This window comes from Leptopilina boulardi, unplaced genomic scaffold (assembly GCF_019393585.1).
Source record: "Leptopilina boulardi isolate dan_hultmark-lab unplaced genomic scaffold, ZJU_Lbou_2.1 LbouV2_123, whole genome shotgun sequence".
In the NCBI taxonomy this organism is placed as follows: Eukaryota; Metazoa; Arthropoda; class Insecta; order Hymenoptera; family Figitidae; genus Leptopilina; species Leptopilina boulardi.
Window position 1 is genome coordinate 3,890,343 of NW_026137667.1, and position 23,466 is coordinate 3,913,808.

Sequence of the window (23,466 nt, forward strand, 5' to 3'; positions counted from 1 at the left end):
TATATATAAATGCATATGAAATGAGATAGAAGGAGAAGAAACGGAATAAATGTTGACATAGGCAAATAAAGTGCCCCTTTACAAACAGTACACACATTGAGTACAATAGGATGTAAAATGATTTATCCTGTTTATGCATAACACGCGTGAATACATTTAAAGTATATTATTCACTTATAGCATATATATATATATATATGCCCTTCAATTTCTCCAAACAAGTACTATATAAACCTTTCTGTTCCTTAATCATCACTTTCCACTTTCAAATATTTTTACACTTCAAATTTACTTTTTTTTTTAATTTAAAAAATTCAAATCAAATTTTTTAGTTAAAATTCAGTTTTAACTTTTTCATTTATAATTTCTTTTGTTATTTTAAAAAAAAATTTTTTTTTTTATAATTATTTCGATTTTAATAAATGTTTGGTACACTAAAAAAAGTATCATTCATTCAAGAAAATCATTTAATTTTTCGTATTTGGTACATAATTTTCTTAATTCAAGAAAATTTACTTCAAACTTGAAAAAATTTTCTTGAATCAAGAAAATATTAAATACGAACAAGTAAATGGATTTTCTTGATTCAATAATATTTTTTATTTGAAGAAAATTTACTTCAAACTTGTAAAATTTTCTTGAATCAAGAAAATATTAAATATACGAACAAGTAAATGGGTTTTCTTGATTCAATAATATTTTTTTCCAATGTACACCCAGAGAAATGATTTATTTGAACCAAATAAAATATATTTGAATTAAATAAACGTATATTTGTCTCAAAGCCTACTAACTTATTTATTTGGCGTAAATAAAAATTTTATTTGTCAGAAATAAATTTTTCTTTGGCTCAAATAAATTTTTTATTTCAATGAAATGAAATATATTTCCAACAAATAAATGAGTTAGTAGGCTCAGAGACAAATATACCATTTTTTAATCAAGAATTTTAATTTGGTAAACTGAAAAAGAAAAATTATTTTTTTTAAATATAAAAAATAATTGGTTACTCGACTAATATTATCAAATAAATATTTACTTTGAACCAAATAATTTTTATTTGAATTAAATAAACGAATAATTTTCGTATTTGAAATTTAATTGACTCGAATAATAATTATTTGGTTTAAGGAAATATTTATTCGATCAAGTAACCAATTGAATAAAATAAAATTGTTTTTTTCAGTGATAAAAAATCTTTATCTGGAACAGCGATATGTTTCTCTAGAATTGCGAAAACTTTCACTCTTTTAGTGAAACATATCGCTGTGCCGCAGTGAAATTTATCGTTGCTTCAGGTAAAGATTTTTTTTTATTTATTAATGTTTATTTGATTAATTGAACCAAAAAATAAATTTCTTTTATTACACTGAATGAAAGAATTATTAATTGTTATGTAAATATTTTACTATCTAAATTGATAAATTAATATGAGAATGTAAAACATTAGCAAAACGTTTATGGAATTAAAAAATTATCATAGGAAAATTTATTTTATACGAATTATTGAAATTCATTTGAAAATTAAATTATTAATTGGCTATTTAAAATTCAATTTTTTTTTTCAAAATTTGAACTTTTTTCCAAAAGAATATATGAAAAAAAATTTATTGATATTTTTGGAATTTCCAATAAGATATATATATATATATATATATATATATATATATATATGTCTCTAGTACACCCCGTTGTGGATATAATGTACAATGAACATAAATTCACGTACAGTTCATGAAGCACCCCGTTAAGTCTGATGAGAAAAGAGGACAGAGAACAAAAATCGAGAAAAAGAAGGACAGAGAAAAGAGAAGGAAGGAAAGAAAATCGCAAAAAGGAAGGAAAAGAAAAAGAGAGAAGCCCTGTTAATATGAGAGTAAGAGAGAAAAAAAAGAACAAGAGAGCGAGAAAGAGAGAGAGACAGAGAGGGTGGATGGACGATTGTTCAAGGGACGTGAGGAGAATGGGGCAAAGGTGGTGGTGGTTCAGGAGGATGAGAGGGTGGAGGGGAGAGCGACATTCCAGAAGGCGGCGGCGGCGGTTCTCGTGGGAAACCAAAGAGAGAGAGAGAAAGAGAGGAGAGAGATCGTCTCGAAGAGAAAAGAGAAGAGGCTGAGCGCGAACCTCTCTCGTTCTCTCGATTTATATGATTTAAAAATTCATTTTCTAAACTGTTATTAGAGATGACATGTTACTTTTAAATGATTTTTTATCAAAAATATTTACTAAAAATCATTTTCTTTTGCAATGATAAATTCACATAAATCACTATATATGTTGTAGGTTTCCTCCTACACAATAATAATAATAATAATAATTGAAGAGAAATATATTGCCGATCCCATTTTCTGTATAATCTAATTAAAGTGACGCGCGTAACAAGCCGGTAATTCACTCGCTGACAGACATTATTATTTTTTTTTTGAAACAAACCAACTTTTGCAAAAAAAAAAAAATTTTGCTGAGATTTATACGAAATGGAGAAAAATGAGAAATAAAAGTGAAAATTACAGTGCAAAAGGCGCGAAAGTAGCTAAAGGAAGATTGTGTCGGACACCCTGTATAGATGAAGAAAGAGGAGAGTTAATTGAATCCGAGCAGCGTATAAGTCCCGCTCCTCTTATTCTCTTCTTTCTTCCTGCGTTCCTCCCCATCCCGCGCCATGCAACTCCTCTCTTATACCCCCTTCACTAGGGTACTGCAGGACCAAGGGAAGGTCGAAGGAGAGAGAGAGGAAGGTAGCATTCCTTTGTCTCTGACCGTACAAACCTAGATCATATGTGCATACATTTTCTTATATATATATATAACAATTGCATGTACATACAATATATATATATATATATACTATTCTTTCCCTTGTTAATAATCCAAAATTCCAAATTATTCTGCTTTTCATTATTATTATTGTTATTATTAATTATTAATTATTGTTCAACTAAATTTTTTCCCAAAGAGGTAAAAGTACGACATTGGGACATCAGTTGCCAATCGGATCATTCAGGTTCTCAGGACCTTGTTTTATTGGACAAGTCTTGCCAGGAAATCTCTCGCGCAACTGTATATGTAAAAAAAGGTATACCGGTCTTTTCTGAAAATAACTTATATCGCAGCAACTCTCTAAATTTGGAATCAGGAAAACTTTTTACTAATTTTAACTATATAATTGTAGTTAAATTTAGTAAAGTTTTCCTGATTTCGATTATTTTCAGTCAAAAATAAATTCCTGAAAATGTGAATTTAAAATATGAACAAACACATTTTGGAAAATTTTTTTTTATTAATGCCGATTTCTTGTATATTTATTGAATTAAATAAAGATTTTTGTATAGGAACACAAAAAATTAAAAGGCATTAAAATAAGCTGCAGCGCTTAGTATTTTAATCCAATTTTGCTTATTTTAATACCAAAATGGATTAAAATAAGTGAAATTGGATTAAAATAATAAGAGTTGCAGCTTATTTTAATGCCTTTTAATTTTCTATGAATAAGCCAACTTTCAGACGTTAAAAAAAAAAAATTAACGGCGCTTGGAAAACAACGATAATGGCGCGAAATTTAAAACAATTTACACAATTATTATAAAATTATTATTAATTTATAATTTTATTATTTAAATTTATTATTACTCGCTAAATCTGAATTAGTAAAAAAGTTTACTAATTTGAATTACACAAAAAATTATAAGATATTAAAATAAGCTGCAACGCTTATTATTTTAATCCAATGTTGCTTATTTTAATCCATTTTGGTATTAAAATAAGCAAAATTGGATTAAAATAAGAAGCGTTGCAGCTTATTTTAATGCCTTTTAATTTTCTGTGTTAATAGTTAATTTTAAAGGTTATGTTATATACAAATTACTGATTTACATAAGTTATTTTCTATTGCTTGCATATTCACTAATTTTATTAGTAAATTTGAAAAAAATAACTGAAACTTCAGTTAAAATGAAAAGTACTGATTGAATTAGTAAAATTTCTACTGATTCAGATTTAGAGAGTACCAAAATGGATTAAAATAAGCAAAATTGGATTAAAATAATAATCGTTGCAGCTTATTTTAATGCCTTTTATTTTTCTGTGTAGTGACTCACTTTTTGCTTCTCAATTATAGTAAAATTTTACTAATTATTAGTAACTTATACTAACAATTAGTAAAATTTAACTAATTCCAAAGCAAAAAGTGAGTCAATTATATAGTAACATTTTACTAATTATTAGTAACTTATACTAACAATTAGTAAAATTTAACTAACTCCAAAGCAAAAAGTGAGTCAATTATAGTAAAATTTTACTAATTATTAGTAACTTTTACTAACAATTAGTAAAATTTAACTAATTCCAAAGCAAAAAGTGAGTCACTAATTTAAATTAGTAAACATTTTTACTAATTCTTAGAAAATATATAATTCTGACGAGGATAATTTTGAGTCACTTGAAGTATGACGATTATCGATTTTTATATATAGCCGCAAAATGAGTTTGAGTCGAAAATTTTTACTGGTAAAATATTAATTAATTGAGAGAAAGAAACTATGTATATTTATATATGTGGTATCAGTTTATAGTAGAACGTTTTGTGAAATAATTTGGATTCGATATTTGCGTACCCCGAAATAAGCTAGGGTCCCCCCTCCCCCCCCCCCGAGACAAGAAGAGGACGACGACGACGAGATCGAGAAGGTGAGGAAGAGGCGCAAAAGAAGAAGAAGTATAGAAGAAGAAGCAGAGGGTATATACCGCAAAACCAGTTCGCGGGTGAGTAAACAAAAAACGAGAAGGAGCCAACGCCGCGCGGCGGTGCGGCGTAGCCTCGTTGTCCGGAGAGAATCGCTGCTTTATTGCTAATTCGAAGACATTCGCCTGGTAGAAATGAAACTTTATAGTCCGCCTGCGGGCCCGGGTGCAACCACTTTCAATGATGTTCAAGCGAACCTCCGCGACTATATAACGCCTTCAAAAAGTCTTCTTGTCGGTAATTTTTTTTTTTTCCTTCATCTAATACTCAAAGTGCGACAATTCCGTTCACAAAATTACCTTTTTCTATATAAATTTGAATGGAATTTTTCACTTCTTCTGATGGATATTTTTTATAAAAATCAAAATAATTTTGCGAAAGGACCCTATAGAGGCAAAAAATTATATAGGTTATGTTGTGAAAACAATGCAATCTTCATTGTAACAAAAATGATAAAAAAAAAATTCCAAATTATAGAAATAAAAAGAAATATTCTTCTAAATTGAAACATAACCTATAAAACCCAAGAAGCACGTAATATATCCTCAATATCAAGGTAATATTACACGTGAGATTCGTAATATAACGCTGTAATATTACAGTAATCTTACAGTGATCTTAAAATGTCCGCCTCAAGGTAATATTACTGTAATATTAACGGTAATATTACAGTAATATTACAGACTGATTTGAGTTATTCATAAAGCATAAAATACATAAATATATTATGAGTCAATTTGGCTTGTTGGTAAAACTCTGGACTCGTGTGCTTTGAGTTCGGGGTTCGATTCCCTGGATGGGTAGATTTTTTTCGTAAAGAAATGTTCCCATAATATTACTGTAATATTCTCTTGTAACATTACCTTAATATTACGGTATAATATTACTGCAATATTACTGTAATATTACCTTAATATTAGCGCATAATATTACAATAACATTACCGGTAATATTACCTTGAGGCGGACATTTTAAGATCACTGTAAGATTACTGTAATATTACAACGTTATATTACGAATCTTACATGTAATATTACCTTGATATTGAGGTTATATTACGTGATTCTTGGGAATTGTTTGCTTTTAATGTCCCTTCGCGTCACATTTATAATCACTGGAAAAAAATTCTGGTTAGGCTATATTTAACATTACTTTCTAGTTATGTTAACCAGAATTCTCGTTAAAATAACCAGAATTCTGGTTAACCTAACCAAAATGTTAAATATACCCTAACCAGAATTCTGGTTATTCTAACTAGAATTTTTTTTCAGTGATTCTAAAGAGAAAAGTTTATTTGCAATATTTAGGAATAAGAATTTTTTTAAGAAACCTAATTTTTCGTTTTTAATACGTTCCTATAATTTAAAAATCCAATTTTTTTGAAACAATCGGAAAAAAGCGTGAAATAATTTACTCGCCCCCCCCTCCCCCTTCTTTGTCATAAAATTAACTTAAATTTTATAATGTGAAAAGATCACTCTCAACACGAAACAGGTTGGCACCCTGAGTAGGAATCAAGTTAGGTGTTAGGGCGGGAGGGGAGGGGGGGAGGATCTGGTATCGTCGTCCTCCCCCTAATTGACAAATTGGAATCTCATTAAAGAAGTCGGGCCCCAAACCGGCCCCGCAGAGAATGAAACAAGCTAAGGAGTTGAGAGAAAGCGAGAGAAGTTCAGGAGAAGAAAAAAAAAACGAATACACAAAAAAAGAAGAGGGGGGAAAAAAAAAAGAAAAAAAAAGAGTACAGTAGAAAGGGAGAGAATCAGGGTCTCGCGATAATATGCGAGGACGTCCGACGCTAACAGGCTTGCACTCCTGTGAGGTTCGTTCGGCTTGCTGTCCTGCCAGCGAATGCCACCCAGGAAGCTTTCGCGCGTGCGCAATCTGTGTGGGCTCGGGTGAAATCGACCACCGGGCCGAACCGAATTCATCCGAACAACGGCGGTTCATGACGATCAAGTCCGAAGGGAACGTGTCCTGGGCCACCCGGTAGAGCGCGCGCGTGCCGCGTCTTGTGTGGTCCGCTCCTGCGTACGTGCCCCGCAAAATTCAATGCAGGGCCGTATTCATTTTGGTTCTCGCCAATTTTTTTTTTCTAATTAACAATGAATGTTTATTAAAAATTTAATAAAAAAAAGGGGATGAGGTTTAAATATGAATTTTTTTCCCCCCCTTCTCTCTCTCTCGTTCGCTCTATCAAAACCCTCTTGACTTGTTCCGCCTCTTGACTCGCGCTTCTCGGTTTCTTTCGCGCCGCCTGGCCCGGTGCGACCACGTGCTAACTTACGAGCCACGATCGTTGTATCCGAACTCTTCCCAACCACCTCCTCGCCCTTCATCACTCTCGCCGCTTCTCTTTCGATCCTCTTTTTTCAAGACTATACTCTCTCTCTCTCTTTCTCTCTCGGCTCGTTATTCTTTTGTTCTTTACGACGACAGTCCTTATATTGAAAAAAAAAAAACTATCAAATTTTTTTTATTTTTTAATTAAACCTATTTTAAATTCCAAATATTAATTATGCAAGTAAAAGAAGGGGGAGGGGGAGATAATTTATAATAATGCTGAACCTGATATTTGTCTCAAGGAAGCGATTTAACGAGTTTTTGTGTGACCACCTACTTAATAAAAAGGTCATATAAATCAAAGTCAAGTTATAATGTCTCAAAAGTCGAATCTGATGCTGCCGATTATACGGTGTGTAAACTCGAACATGAACGAGTATAGGAGAAGAATATAACACGAGGAGCGCGTGTGAGCGCGAAACGAGGCAGAAGCGGGCGCGATGATTGGCCCGGTCTATAAACCGTATTTTCGCGTGTAAAATGTAAATGACGCTCTCTTCTTCTCTCTTGGGTTGAAAAAAAAGAAGAGAGAGAGAGAGAGAGAGTCCAATGTGAGACAAGGATCGAGAGATCCAAGTTCAAAGAGCCGCCAATGGTTACCAGAACCATTTCAGCTTCACTCTTTTCTTTCTTTCCTTTTTTTTTTACCCTTCACCTCGTTTCTCTCTCTCTCTTTCTCTCTTTCTCTTTTTCATGACAAGCTTACATGCACACTTAAGACTGACTAAAACAAATTTAAAATATCACTTATGATTAAGCAAATCACCTTTCTTTATTTATTATTATTATTTTTTTTTTTTTACTTTTACCAATATTTCGAATCACATTTCCTACCGTAAAGGTTTCTGAAATTGAATACTGTCGTTTTGATAAGAAAAGTAGCGGCTTTTTTTTTTTGTTAAAAATAATTTGTTTCGAGTTTGGAAAAAAAAAATTTGAATTCTCTAAATCGATTTTGGTATACACTGTAAAAACTTGGATTTTAAATTGAAACGAAAATTAATTTCGTAGGTGGCGCCACATTTATGCGTGCGCAGTGGTTCCAAGTTTTTTCGCAATCAAATTCTTTCTAGGGCGCATGATTATCCTCCAAAAATCATTTTTTTTTATTGTACAGAATTCTTAAAACGCCGCAAATTTCTATTTGTCCGAAATGACAAACGGCCAAAAAAACGCAAACAGAAAGATTTCGACGCGATTTTTAAAATTGACCAATCAGAAATTGGCAAAAAAAAAAAATCGTGCCGAAATCTTTCTACGTTTATTCGGACATTTGCACAATTTCGGACAAATAAAAATTCGGTTGTTTTAAAAGTTTCGGACAAATAAAAATTCGAAGCAATTTTTATTATTCGTTTAAAAAATTGAATTCTGTTAAATGTTAATTCGAAAAAATTTTTAAAAATATGTTTATCAGCAAAATTTTCCTACCTTATTTTTGAATATGCAAAATGGGAATTTGTATATAGAAAACTTCACATACCTGGAACAGACAAAAAGAACATTTATAAAAATCATTATTATTATTATTATTATTATTATTATTATTATTATATATTGTATAATTAATTATTTTAATAATTAAATTTAATTTTAATGCGGTAGCACATTGAATAAAACAGAAAAATTAAAAGTAAATTTCAAAGAAAAATTAATTATATATCTTTTGTTTGAATATATATGTAAAACATTCGCTCATTATATACCGGAAAATTACGTAAGCATTGATTTCATTTAAAATTAGAAAAAGGAAATATATCGACGTATGGAACTCGTAAAAAAAGCGCCTTTTTTTTCTCTTTTATGTATTATTTCACACTCTGCGGTCAAAAATTATCATACTTTTGGTTACGAAACAAGCTCTCCTTCAATACACATATACGTTTATCGCTCCATATAATGAAAAAAAAAATAGGAACCCTCATTTATAAAATGTCCGTAACTAAATATTTGTTGATTCTTTACTCAAACAATAAATTTCAAATATATATATATATTCAATGATGAATCATTATAAGAGCAATAAAATGTTACTCATATAATTTTTGTATATGCTTCTCTCTAAATCTGAATTAGTAAAAAAGTTTACTAATTTGAATTAGTGACTCACTTTTTGCTTCTGAATTAGTAAAATTTTACTAATCATTAGTAACTTTTACTCACTGAAAAAAAATTCTAGTTAGAATAACCAGAATTCTGGTTAGAATAACCAGAATTCTGGTTAGGGTATATTTAACATTTTGATTCTGGTTAGGTTAACCAGAATTCTGGTTATTTTAACGAGAATTCTAGTTAATTCACTCTCTAAATCTGAATTAGTAAAAATGTTTACTAATTTGAATTAGTGACTCACTTTTTGTTTCTCAATTAGTAAAATTCTACTAATTATTAGTAACTTTTACTAACAATTAGTAAAATTTTACTAATTGAGAAGCAAAAAGTGAGTCACTAATTCAAATTAGTAAACATTTTTACTAATTCAGATTTAGAGAGCAACTAGAATTCTGGTTAACATAACTAGATGTTAAATATAGCCTAACCAGAATTTTTTTTTCAGTGCTAACAATTAGTAAAATTTAACTAATTCTAAAGCTTTTTACTAATTCAGATTTAGAGTTTGTTCTATATATACAATTTTTTTTTTATTTCAAAAATAAATAAAATTAATCCAAAGGTTTGGTTTGATTTCCAATATGTTTGAATTTTTATACATATATTCTTTCTTTCTTTCTCTCGGCGAAATTTATTTTACATTTCTAGACCTTTCACAATATTTGGGTGTAGTTTGGCATATCCTGTGAGATCGCGATGCGGCAGCCTCAGTCACTAGATACGGCTTTGAGTCGTCAGTGATGGATGGTTCCCTCTGGCCCAGGAGAACTGCTCCTATAGGTATAGACCTCGCCGACTCCAGGGCCGCCGTACTCTTCCAAAGAAAAGTCAATCATGTCCACCTCCCTCCACCACAACGCGTGTATAACATTCTCGAAGAATGCGACTCCAAAGAGATCTATTTAAATAACCATCGCGCAAAAAAAAGTGCATTCTTCATTTTTTTTTCAAGAAATACAAATGGGTCCAATATAAACAGAACCGGATTGAAAATTAGTATTTTCCAATTGATCAAAATTATTATATTGGAACTCGCGATGATAGACAGAAATTGAGAATACAAGAAGAAGAAGGAATGGCAAAATATAATGGCCGGTTTTAAATCGATCGTCGCCTTGCGTGCCCCTGGATGGTTCATCCCTGGCCCCAGGGCCCACTCCATCGCTGAAGAGTTGGTTCGTGCAGGTATATAAATTCTGGTGCTATTATTGGGGTTTGTGCCTTCTTCTCTCTGGGCCCTATGGCGGCCCCTTTGAACGACTCTTTTCGCCTTCTTTCACTATATGAACGTCTATCTCTGTCTTTTGCTTGACTTGTTTGTTTTTCCTCGCATCTTCCGTTTGCTAAACGCACCTTAGTTTTACGCAGCCAATGATAAATATTTGCCCTGTCCATTACTGACGCGTATATATATAGAGAGGGGGGAAAGAGAACCCCCCCCTTGTTTGGTTCGAACACCTCTGTTCCTCTCGGTGGCGGGTTCCGCCTTTCTTCGTCTCCTTTAAGATCGCGTTACCTTGAAAAGGTACATCATCCAGTCAATCAGTTGAGCTTCTCTTTAGAGCAAAAGGAGGTTTCCGTTGGCGCTAATCGCACTCTCAACTGCTCATCATCATCGTGCGCGAATCCTTTTGAAGATAATCGAGCAAAAGTTGAGTTTGCACAGACCCCTATTAATTTCTTTGGAAAATTTGTGTCGTTAAAAGCCCTTCATGTTTTCCTTTGGTTATATAATCCTTTTTGTAAACTTTTGTCCCAAAAAACTATATACTTTTCCGTTAATGTCCTAACTAATTTTATTTGTTCAATACAACTATAAATTTATCATACACCTTTTGTACAATCAACTTTCGGTTGGATATAATTTTGATCAGCATTATCCGTAAGGCATAAAAATTTTTGATATACAAATCCGTAGAATTCCACTTTTTAGATATTTTTTTTCTTTTGGCAGAAATAGAGATGAATTTAATAGCACAGGGGAAAAAATTTGTACAACTATGAATTTATCATACACCTTTTGTACAATCAACTTTCGGTTGGATATAATTTTGATCAGCATTATCCGTAAGGCATAAAAATTTTTGATATACATAAATCCGTAGAATTCCACTTTTTAGATATTTTTTTTCTTTTGGCAGAAATAGAGATGAATTTAATAGCACAGGGGAAAAAATTTGTACAACTATGAATTTATCATACACCTTTTGTACAATCAACTTTCGGTTGGATATAATTTTGATCAGCATTATCCGTAAGGCATAAAAATTTTTGATATACAAATCCGTAGAATTCCATTTTTATAGATATTTTTTTTCTTTTGGCAGAAATAGAGATGAATTTAATATAGCACAGGGGAAAAAATTTGTTTTATCTATACAGAATTTTTTGTGTTATCTGCAAAATGCTGTTGTAGTCTCCACAAAACAGCTGATTTTGAGAGATACACAAATTGAAATTGTGAAACAAAACAAAAACATTGTTTCTAACCAAATGATACCAAAAATAAATGTGGTTACTAATCTTCAGTATTATTTTGTCAGAAATTAGTAGGTTTTATGACTAACTAAAAATTAGCATGGAGCATTTTAATTTTTTGGTATTATTTGGTTTTTGATATTTAATTAAAAATTAAAAACAAAATGATGAGTAAAATTTAATGATTTTTTAATGATGTATATTTTTTCAGATACGGATTTAATATTCTATTTCTTAAAATATATATTTAAATTCTATATTGAAGAACACGACTTTTACATTTATTTAATTATCTTCAAACAAATATATATATATATATAATTATCATAAATAATTTATGTTTCGCACAACCTTGCAAAACCTATTCGCCAATAATATATATAATATTTGGTGTAAACTTTGTGTTTAATTTTCAGTGTACATAAATTTCACTAAAGTGAATTGCTTGTCTATAATTTAACTCGCGCTGAATTCAATCTACCTCGCTTCGAACGTGACTTATTTATGATTTGTTTAACAGGAGAATAAGGCAGACTTTAAACAGCCATAAAGGAAAAGTTATAGTTTCATTTCCTGTTGCTATATATATATATATATATATATATATATATATATATATATATATATATATGACATAACTCCATGTAAAATTTCTTATAAATTTTATAATATATAAAAAAAGAGCAAAATTTATCACGATTAAAAGTAATTCATAAAAAAAAACAATTTTTTATACATAATTTGTCACTGTTAACGAAAAAAAAAAAAAAAAACTTATCTATGTGCATTTTTTGCACATTTAGTGCTCGACACCTACGTCACTTCCTTCTGTGTTGGATGAATCACGCATAGATTCCGACTCTTATATGAACTCCCAGTGGGTGTGTGTTTCTCCGTGAATGGTGAAGGTGCGACTTTCTTTGACTATTGATTCATACATGAATATATTCGGTTGTCTAATACTCATTAACAAAGAAGAGTCTTTGTTCCATCAATTTAACCTTTCCATTCGCAGACAATCCTCATTTCTTTTGAGGAGACACAAAAAAAAAAAGATTTCTTTCATGATATTTAGAAGAAAAAATTTCAATGGATATACCAAAAAATCGCGAGACGATTTGCGATAATCAAATTCAGAAAATTTCTTTCGTTTTTTTTAAATTTCTTATCAAATCGTATTTGATATCAGTTTATAGTTTATCTGATAAATGCATTTTGTTAAGTACCGCGGCTAGTCATAAAAAAAGCTTATCTTTTCACTTCTGCATTTTCAAAGAATAAACAATAATTTATTATTTATTTAGTTTGCACACTCTCGTCGCCAAATATAAACGAGAAAGTGTTACTATTTTAATATAATTAAAAAAGTGTTAAATTGAAAAAAAGTTTAACTCTCTAAATCGGAATTTTAACTAATTTAAAATTTTTTTTTTAACTAATTCAAATTAATTAAATTTTTTAGAAATTCAAATCTAGAGAGCAAATAGTCGTTTACTTGACATATCAAATAAATATTTACTTAAACCAAATATAATTTTTATTATTTCCATTAAATAAATTGTATTTGGACTAATAATTTTGGTATATTTGAAACAAAATACTATCTCAAATAATAATTATTCATACAAATGAATATTTATTTCATAAAAACCGATTATTTTTATTTGGTTTAAATAAATTTTTTTGTTTCAAATAAATTTTATTTGTATCAAAAATACATTTTATTTGGTTTAAATAAATTTAATTTATTTTGAATAAAATTTGTTTGTTTCAAATACATTTTTAATTTATTTTAAATAAATTTTATTTGGTTTAAATAAATTTTATTTGGTTTAAATAAATTTTTTTTGTTCAAATAAATTTTATTTGATTTGAATAAAATTTGTTTGTTTCAAATAAAGTTTTTTGTTTCAAATACATTTTTATTTTATTTTAAATAAATTTTATTTGGTTTAAATAAATTTTTTTTGTTCAAATAAATTTTATTTGTTTTAAATAATTTTTTTTTGTTTCAATTAAATTTTATTTAGTTTAAATAAATTTTTTTGTTTCAAATAAATTTTATTTGTATTAAAAATACATTTTATTTGGTTTAAATAAATTTAATTTGATTTGAATAAAATTTGTTTGTTTCAAATACATTTTTATTTTATTTTAAATAAATTTTATTTGGTATAAATAAATTTTTTTTGTTTCAAATAAATTTTATTTGTTTTAAATAATACTTATTATTTGTTTCAAATATATTTTATTTGATTCAAAAAAAATTTTATTTGTTTGAAATGAATTTTATTTGTTTCAAATAAATTTTATTCGGTTTAAATAAATGAAGAGCTCGACGGAATAACGATCTATGGCACAATTGAAAAGTTTGGTTATGAGCTTTCAAAAAACGTAAATTTTTTATTAAATTGATAACAACTGTAAGCGAATTATTATTACTAATAGAATTAAAAATAGTTACTAAGTGTGTAATATATAACAATTTACATATACTTATTACCAATTTCATGAAAATTTACGTTTTTTGAAAGCTCATAACCAAACTTTTCAATTGTGCCATAGATCGTTATTCCGTCGAGCTCTTCAAATTTTATTTAATTTAAATAACTTTTTTTGTTTCAAATACATTATATTTGATTTAAATAAATTTTATTTGTTTGAAATGAATTTTATTTGTTTGAAATGAATTTTATTTGTTTCAAGTAAAAATTTTTTTTTGCCCTAAAAAAAAATTTGCTAATTGAAAAAAATAAAAAGTTTATTGGGGCTCTTGAGACAAATATATTTTTAATTGAAATAAATTTTATTTCTCTCAAAATATTTCTATGTATGTATAAAACTTTTTTGGAGTAAAATCAGAGTGACTCAATAATTTAACTCCGCTTTTTTAACTCCTGGAGGTATTATTTAGTATAATTTAGTATTAAATTTACTCCCATTTGAAGTAAATTAAAAATTTTCTCTTTTCTCTAATTTTCACAGTGTATAAATTCGAACAAAAAACAACCAAAAAAATCAATATTAAATAAAAATAATATGTAGATTAATTATGACAAATTATGAACAATTATGAACATAAAAATGAAAGGCGAAAAAGGGGGATAGATAAGGAAAAATTGATGGAAAGAAACGCGAGGAGGTTAGAAATCAGAGAGAAAGAGAGAGAAAAATGGTTAAAAAAGTGAGTGAAGAGGGTATATACGAAAGAGGGAGAAAAAGAAGGAGATGAAATAAAATTGAACGAAGAGAAAGCTATAGAAGTTGTTGCATGTTTCCTCGTATACACCTGTCCTCGTTTACCTGGTTTGCCCCGCCCCGACCAATAGCCAGTCGACCGATATGTGACGTAGTTGTTGGGCACCAACACTAACCGGTGGTGGGGTAAAAGTAACCAGGAGTTGCGGACCACGTTGGTACACAAAAGAGGCGGGGGTGGGGGTGGAAGTTGTTGTGGTGGTGGCAGAAAAAGGGGCACCCGGTCCGAATCGTTTCTACTCAGCTTGAGGAACACCAAAACCATCCTCGCATTTCCCACCACTGGGTCGTTGCGGGAAAACGTTTCAATTTCGCTCAATTGTTTATTTATTTTCAATTTTTTTTTTTTTTTATCAATAATATGTAATCGCGATCGGTAGTTTTTTTTTTTGGTAATTTTTCAGGATTACAACAAATTTTTGGATAAACATGTGTATTACTGTGATGTGATATGTGAATTATGTAGACAAGAAAGGATTATTGAGGAACAATATAAGTGGGAGGTGAATTTGTGTTGTTTTGGGGGGTTGAAATTAACGAGCTCGGGAGTTTAGAGTGCGCAAGGGTGTGATGCCCTGGTTATGGTTAGGCGTGAGTGAGGTCAGTGGCAAGAGGAGGAGGTGGTCGACGGACCGCGATTGGAGAAAGAATAAGAAGCTGGTAGCGGCAGGATCATCGTCATCATTGTCATTGTACCCGGCCCTTAACGTCGCGGTACCACCACGAGGTCCGTGATTATGGTGTGCAATCGTGTCCTGGTAGCAAGACCGGCGTACTTGCACCAGGTGAGTAATAGCACTAGGCTACAGTTTCCGCGTTATCTGAGAATTGTGCTTGTGTTAATTATTCTTGGTATACCAAGTCCTGGGAATAATCTTGTTTTGGCCTGCGGTCCCGGCAGGGGTGGAGGTCGCAGGCCAACCCTTCGCAAACTCACGCCCCTTGTTTTTAAGCAACATGTGCCCAATGTTAGTGAAAACACCCTTCCCGCAAGTGGGCTCAGCGAAGGTCGCGTGTCAAGGCACGATTCCAGGTTTCGGGATTTAGTGCCAAACTATAACACCGACATTATCTTCAAGGATGAGGAGGGCACTGGGGCTGATCGTCTCATGACACAGGTGAATAATGAGAGTTTCTCATATCTTTTAATCCAGAGGTCTTAATTTCTTTTTTTTCAGAAAAATATATTTTGCAAAAATTTTTTATTTACAGTTTAACGCAAATCGTTTATTTAACACTGGCGTGAGTAAACTTTTTGTATAATATCTTGTCACCGAGAGAGAGATTATGTATACGATATTATCAAGTTTGTTGATTTTGTATTATAACGTAATATGTACGTACACGGTTTCTCACAAAGTAGTAGGAATAAATAGTTGAAAACATTTTACAACTCAACGGATAATTTATCTGTAGCTTATCTATTTAAAGAATGACAAAAATCAATATATTCAAATAAATAATTTGTAAATAAATTAAAAGTGAATTTTAATTTTGCTTTCAAATTATTTAAATTTCAAAATGGGGAAAACTCTCTATATGAAACTTACTAGTTTCTAATCATAATACCAAAACTTAATATGGTCCATACAGCACAAAAAATTAAAAGGCATTAAAATCACAGAAAATTAAAAGGCATTAAAATAAGCTGCAACGCTTCTTATTTTAATCCAATTTTGCTTATTTTAATACCAAAATGGATTAAAATAAGAAGCGTTGCAGCTTATTTTAATGCCTTTTAATTTTCTGTGATAAGCTTATTATTTTAATCCAATTTTGCTTATTTTAATGCCTTTTAATTTTCTGTGAGTGAAAAAAATTTAATTGATTCAAATAATCGACTATTATGAAATAAATTTTAATTTGTTTCAAATAATTATTATTTTGAGTCAATTAAATTTCAAATACAGAAATTATTTTGGTTCAAATACAGTTCATTGAATAAAAATTATTTGGTTCAAATAAATATTTGTTTGATAATAGTAAAGTTACCTATTTGCATTAAATAAATTTTTTTTCAGTATTATTTGGTACTACCGTCCAAAGTAAAAAAGGCGTAAACAACAATATATGTATATCTTTTTACTTTGTACTTTTACTTTTATACGACTAAATAGTAAAAAAAACTGTTTTACCAATTTTGAAATATTAATTTTTGAAATAAAAAGTCTCTTATGACCAAATAAAATAAATAAAAGCTAAAAAAAACTCAAATGTTTTGAAAGGCTCTTTAATGATTAAGGACTTTTAAATCATTAATAATTTAAACGATCCTGAAATTAATTACCACTGTTGACTGTTATTACCTGTCGTTACAGTAAATTTGATTTAAATCAGTTAATGAACGCGTGTCAAGTGTCTGCATTTTAAAAAAAACGACTTGCAATGATTTGTGCCTTCCCATTCCTCATTATTTTCTGCGCGCAAGTGAATTTTATGAAATGTTTGCAATTTTTTTTTTTAATTTTTTTTTTTTTTTTTTTTTGAAATGAGATTTATGTGAGTCGTAAAATATAATTGGCATCGTTCGATGTTGATTCAAGAATTTTTTCCTCTCTTATAAATAAATAAAAAAAAAAAAAGTATGTCAACTTTTTTTCTTTTGCTTATAAAATATACAGAGGGAAGGGGGAAAATTCTTTTCGAAATTTGATCGGCATGGAAGTATCGGTTGAAAGCAATCGATTTGACTTCCGTCGCTTCTTCGATTCTCGTATGCCTTCCACCTGTGTGTGAAACCTGGAACATTCGAGTAACGTCGGCCACATTCCACGCGAGTCTTTTTTTATATATATATATGTGTAGGTACTTAGACGCACACATACATTAATGGAGTATTTAAACAGCGTCCATTTGGTACTTCGTTCACATTGCTTTCATCGATGTTTACCCTTCATTTCGCATATACGTTCGAGAGTAAACGTTTTGGAAATCTTTTTTTTTTTTTTTTCGCCAACGAAATCGTTTTATTTGTTTATCCATCAAAAAGGGGCGCCAATTTCTAAAAAAGACTCTTCCATTCAAAGAACACACGTTAATGTCTAAAACGTCTTTAAACTTGTCTTTGTGAAAAGTAAATTTATGCGGAAATATTATGACATATGTGTCGGAAAGGTGTATATATATGAATTAGTTAAACGGAGAGAGAGAAAGCTTTTCGTTCAAATATTGACGGTTACACTAGATCAAAGCTTTTTTTTTTCTAAATATTAGAGCAAATTTCAAAATTGAAATGAAAAAGTATCATACAAAAAGAAATTCGATATTTTTCACGGTATTTTTGTAAATTCCTTCTGGTCAAATTCAGACGAAACAATGGAAATTTGAGGCGAATGACCACAGAGATTACAAGTCCCGGGGTGTAGACAACGTTCTTAGAATAAAAGAGTAACTGCAGTCCAATGAACTGCATTTAATCTGGAATGTTACATAACCGAGCGTTGAGATTTGCTATTAAGATGACAAATTCTATATGTATTTATTGTACCAAATTTTATAATTCACGCATATTTTCTCCTATCACTGGAATTCTATTGAGAAAACACCAGACAAACATATATAACCTTTCGTAAACAGAAAAAAAAGTATATTTTAAAATTTATTTAGGACAAGAAAAGCTTTCAAACACACACATTTGTGATTTATTATTTACACGGTAATATTTTCACATAATATTTAATTCACATCCATTGTGAACAACCTTTTTTTTTCTATTATATATATCTAAAAGGGGGATGTTTAAAAAACAATTCTATTTCAAAAGTCATTGTTGTAACAATGAAAATATGTACAGAGAGAGTGACAGACGCAAATTCGCAACGGAAATAAAATGACTCGAGACAATGCCAAGGTAGTTCCTTTGGCTATATATATATATATATATATACAAAGGTTGATTTTTAATGACAAAAAAATTTACTCGAATAGTTTTTTTTTTTTTTTTTTGTCCAAAATTAATTTAAATTTCTTATATAAAGTAAATTTATTTCTGATTCAATCTTATCGGTTTCAATATCAGGGACAAAAACGGTTATTGAGAAAGTTGGGTCTTTTATCAGGTGATTCAAAAAATATATATATGAACCTCGAACGGCGCCGGATATATATGCTTGAACAAATAATATTCAAACTGTAGTGCATTTTAAAGATAAGGATTTTTTTCTAAAATAAAATTTCAAGATTTGCTATATATATATATATAAGGAAACAAATGTCGGATATATTTTTATTTTTCTGGATTTTTTTGAAGTTTTTATAAATTGATATCAGAATAGATATCAATCGAATATGATTGGCGGCTAATCGCAGAGACTATATATATATATTTTATCTGCCTTCTGGGCGAAAAATGCATTCCTCTGTTATTCCCCGATTTATATATATATATAAATCGGGGAAAAAATTAAATAGCGGAAAAAATATAGCGATTTGCTGTGAGATATATTAATTTTTCAATTCAGACATTTCGTTTCAAAAATTAATATTTCAAAATAGAAAAAAACTGTTTTTTTATACTATTCTACTCGTATATGAAACGTGTGCTAGTTTCTGAAATAATAATAATAAAAATAATTCTGAATACTGAAAATTAGTATATGGACCATATTAATTGGTAATTATTTGATTAAAGTTAAAGAATAAAGGAATTCTAGCGAGAATACACTGTGAAAAGAAGGTACTAAAACAGTACCGATTTTAGGTATCAAAATAGAACCAAATAACAATTTAGTACCTAAAGTTGGTATTAAATTAATACCTTTCGTTTTACAGTGTACGTACAATTTTTTAGTTTTACATATATTAAAGCGTAATATAAGACAATAAAATGGGTACTATTTATTTAGATAATTGCGGAAAAGTATTTACAAAGGCAAAACCTTGGAATGAAAATTGCACTACTTAAAACAAAGAGATAAGGAGAGGAATAAAGGACAAGAAATAAGCCGCATATCGTATTTTCTAAAAGAGCAAAAGGGCAAGCAAAACAACTCAAGAGAATCTACTCCTCTTTGGGGAAAAAGGAATTAGATTATATTTTATATCCTTAAAACAGAATCAATGACGCTTTCAATAGTTTTACTTTTGCAATAAATAGAGAGAGGAAAAAGTGCGACGCTCTAAGTGATTGTGGGTAGGTTTATGGCAGTCATAACTGGTATTTGGTTTTGACGGAGTTAAAGCTCCTCCAATTATGGCAAATAAAGATAATGGCGAGTTGTCCTTTTCATATTCTTTTCGTTGACGTATTTTCCTCTAAGGATCATTTTCCTCGTTTTCTAACTATATATATATGTACATTATAACCTTGCGGAAAAATCTCCAAGCAACAGAAAGTTATTGCAGACCGAGCAATATACTATATATATGCCCTACTCGCGTACAGAAAATAATGCCAATTCCAAAGTATTTTCGCTATGTGCAATTGTAAAATTCTTCTGAGAAATTCTGAGGAATCGCATCCCTCGCTATTACAAATCTTATTTTTTTCAAACATTAAGGTTTTATATACATTTTGCAGATTTTCTTATATCGAGAGCCTTAAAGCTATCTATCTTTTATTGCCTTTACTTTTTTCCTCCATTGTTTATTTCCAATTGCGATAATTTTTAAAATATTTGTCGAAAATAATAGTATCGAATTTCAAAGTGTCGCAACCAATTCTTTCTTAGGATAAATTCTATATAAATATGAAAATGACCTTGAATATAGTATTTTCAAGATTTAAGTTATGGACAAGATTCATTTTCATATAGTAATTAGATAAGGGAGAATCGAAACAACGATTCTTGATGACTTGTTGAATATTATAATGATATGAGGTTATAATAATAGTACATTTGGTATCACGTGGCGCCACGTGCGTATATGGCATTATCAGGTTACCGACGGCATTACATATATATATATATACTTCGAATATACATTGTTAACGAACTATCCCCAGCTCTATCAACTCGTTATCTAACATCAACCAATCGTATAATCCGCACTGACTCGCACTTGGTTGCTCTCTCAATATACAATCTTGGTGAGAGCGAGTACAATGTCGTAAACGCCTGCACCTTACACCTGTCCAACACGAGGTTTATTGCACGCGCTGTATTACGCGACTTTAACCAACAGATCGGAGCAACACGAAAGATACGCGGTAATAAGACGTCTGTATTTTCCTGGTCATGAATTCTTTAACAACGTTCAAAAACACACCATTAAAAATATATACTTAATTCGAAACTATACGCCAATTTATATATATACCATATATAAATATCCTACTAAACATCCAGAAATAATTTACTCTCATTTTTAGAGGCTGTTTCTTAATACCCTAATCTTCTCAGTAGAATATTCTTCTTTTGCGATTTTATCACAGAAACACAGAAAATTAAAAGGCATTAAAATAAGCTGCAACGCTTATTTTTCTAATCCAATTTTGCTTATTTTAATACCACACTGAAAAAAAATTTATTTGATTCAAATACTCCATTACTTGACTATTATCAAATAAATATTTATTTGTATCAAATAATTATTATTTGAGATGGTATTTTTTTCAAATACAGAAATTATTGGTTCAAATACAATTTATTTAATTCAAATAAAAATTATTTGGTTCAAATATAAATATTTATTTGATAATACTCAAGTAATCGAGTATTTGAATCAAATAAATTTTTTTTTTGCAGTGCAAAATGTATTAAAATAAGCAAAATTGGATTAAAATAATAAGCGTTGCAGCTTATTTTAATGCCTTTTAATTTTCTGTGAAAAAAAGAATTAACAACCAAATTTTGATTCTGCCAATCGAATTATTTATATGCCTAAACAGTTTGGTTGTATACTGACAAAACATTTTATTGCTGCAGCAATATTTATTTTATTTATATTTACTATTTTTTGGCTTAAAATAAGTTTCAGTGAATTTTTAGGGGTGAATGATTATTGCATGAAAATTATAACTGAAAAAAATTTTTAGCTGTTTTACTGTAACAGAGATATAGTTTTTGCTATTTTAGAAAAACATAATTTTACTATTTTTTATTTTTTAATAAAAAAATTGAACAAAATTTTAGTACTTTTTATCAATAAAATATTAAATTATGCTAACTAAAAAAAAATTGAAATTCGCTTATCAATTTCGACAAGCTTCAACAGGTTATTGGCGTGACTCAAAACTCTAAACATGAAATGAAGTAACAGTTTAAATTAGATTATATACGCAGCAGCACAATAAGTAACTTTTTTTTTCTTTTCGCGTCGTTCTTCTCTGTAATGACACGTCATCAATCTCAGTTTTTATTAATTAATCATTTTAAATAATATAAAAAAAATAAAATTATTTACGAACTGTAAAAAAATAAATTTTGATTTTAATTCAATTTGAACTAAAATCGTTTATATAGATAAGACTGAATTTTAAAGCCCTTATCAGAAAAAATTTATTTGATTCAAATAATTTGACTATTATCAAATAAATATTAACCAAATAATTTTTTAATCAATTAAATGGTTTATTAAATACAAAATTTATTGATTCAAATACAGTTCATTTATTTGGTTTCAAAAATTATTTGTTTATTTCAATAAAATAAATTTTTTTCCAATGTAGCAATTTTAAACCCAAAAAAGTATACTGAACTTTATTTTGAGCCCAAAAAATTTGAAAAAAAAAAAAAAAATTAATAATGTATATAAACGTAGTCAGACTTTGTTTTTTCCGAGTAAGGTCTATAAGGAAGGAAAAAAAGTGAATCATTAACAACGTCATCTTAAGAGAACTCCAACTATAACTTATTAATTGTGTATACACTATTCTCCTTCAGAAAAAAAAGATTTCATAGAAATCGTTGCCTTACAGGAAAATAGAAAAAAAACTTTTCTTGGATATATATGTAATTCTCGAAATTCTCGGTTATCTTTCTGATTTTTTTTAATCAAATCCAATGCACAGGAAAAAGATACTAAGAAATGTTTTTAAACATTAAATAGCAGAAAATTTCTTTTCCTTCTTTGATCCTAAATGGTATAAAATTTGATAATTACATATTTTTGTATGAAAGTTGATGCCAGTCATAAATTTGGGTTTAGATTTCGATAGGCGATTAGGAGAAGAAGAAGAAGAAGACGAAGAAGAAGAAGAAGCGTTTTTATCGTCGGCCATTTCAATGCGAGCATATATAGCGAAGATATCGAAAATAAATCGCGCGCAGCTCTTGCGAGAGTCGTTAAAAAAGAAGAAATCCTGAGACTCGAGAGGGAGCCGCAGCGTGCAACAGCACACGTCGAGGTTACTTATGGGTGCCTGTCCGTGACGTGTTACTAATGAGCGCGGGATTAACGCTGACCTTACGTCATGACTCCATGGGGGCATTAAAATTACACTATGTATATTTTTTCCCCAACAAATATTACAATATTTCGCAGCATACATATATAAAAGCCACCGGGGGCATTTAGGGTTACAATGTAACAAATCGCATATTTATTCTCAACTAAATGGAAAATTTCATTTTTACTCCCCTTTTTTGCACAAT

The 23,466-nt window shown here is 29.6% G+C and overlaps 1 protein-coding gene and 1 long non-coding RNA gene across 2 annotated transcripts in view; one reads left to right on the plus strand and one right to left on the minus strand.

The window, feature by feature from the left end:
- LOC127287849 (uncharacterized) overlaps positions 1-23,466 on the minus strand; it is a 106,579-nt gene that overhangs the window by 50,782 nt on the left and 32,331 nt on the right. The gene's annotated exons all lie outside the window — the stretch shown is intronic.
- LOC127287803 (sonic hedgehog protein) overlaps positions 15,158-23,466 on the plus strand; it is a 34,855-nt gene continuing 26,546 nt past the window's right edge. Inside the window, exon 1 of the mRNA XM_051314935.1 lies at positions 15,158-16,050. Within this exon, the coding sequence (XP_051170892.1) occupies positions 15,670-16,050 (381 nt within the window). The 5' untranslated portion in view covers positions 15,158-15,669. The remainder of the gene's footprint in view (positions 16,051-23,466) is intronic.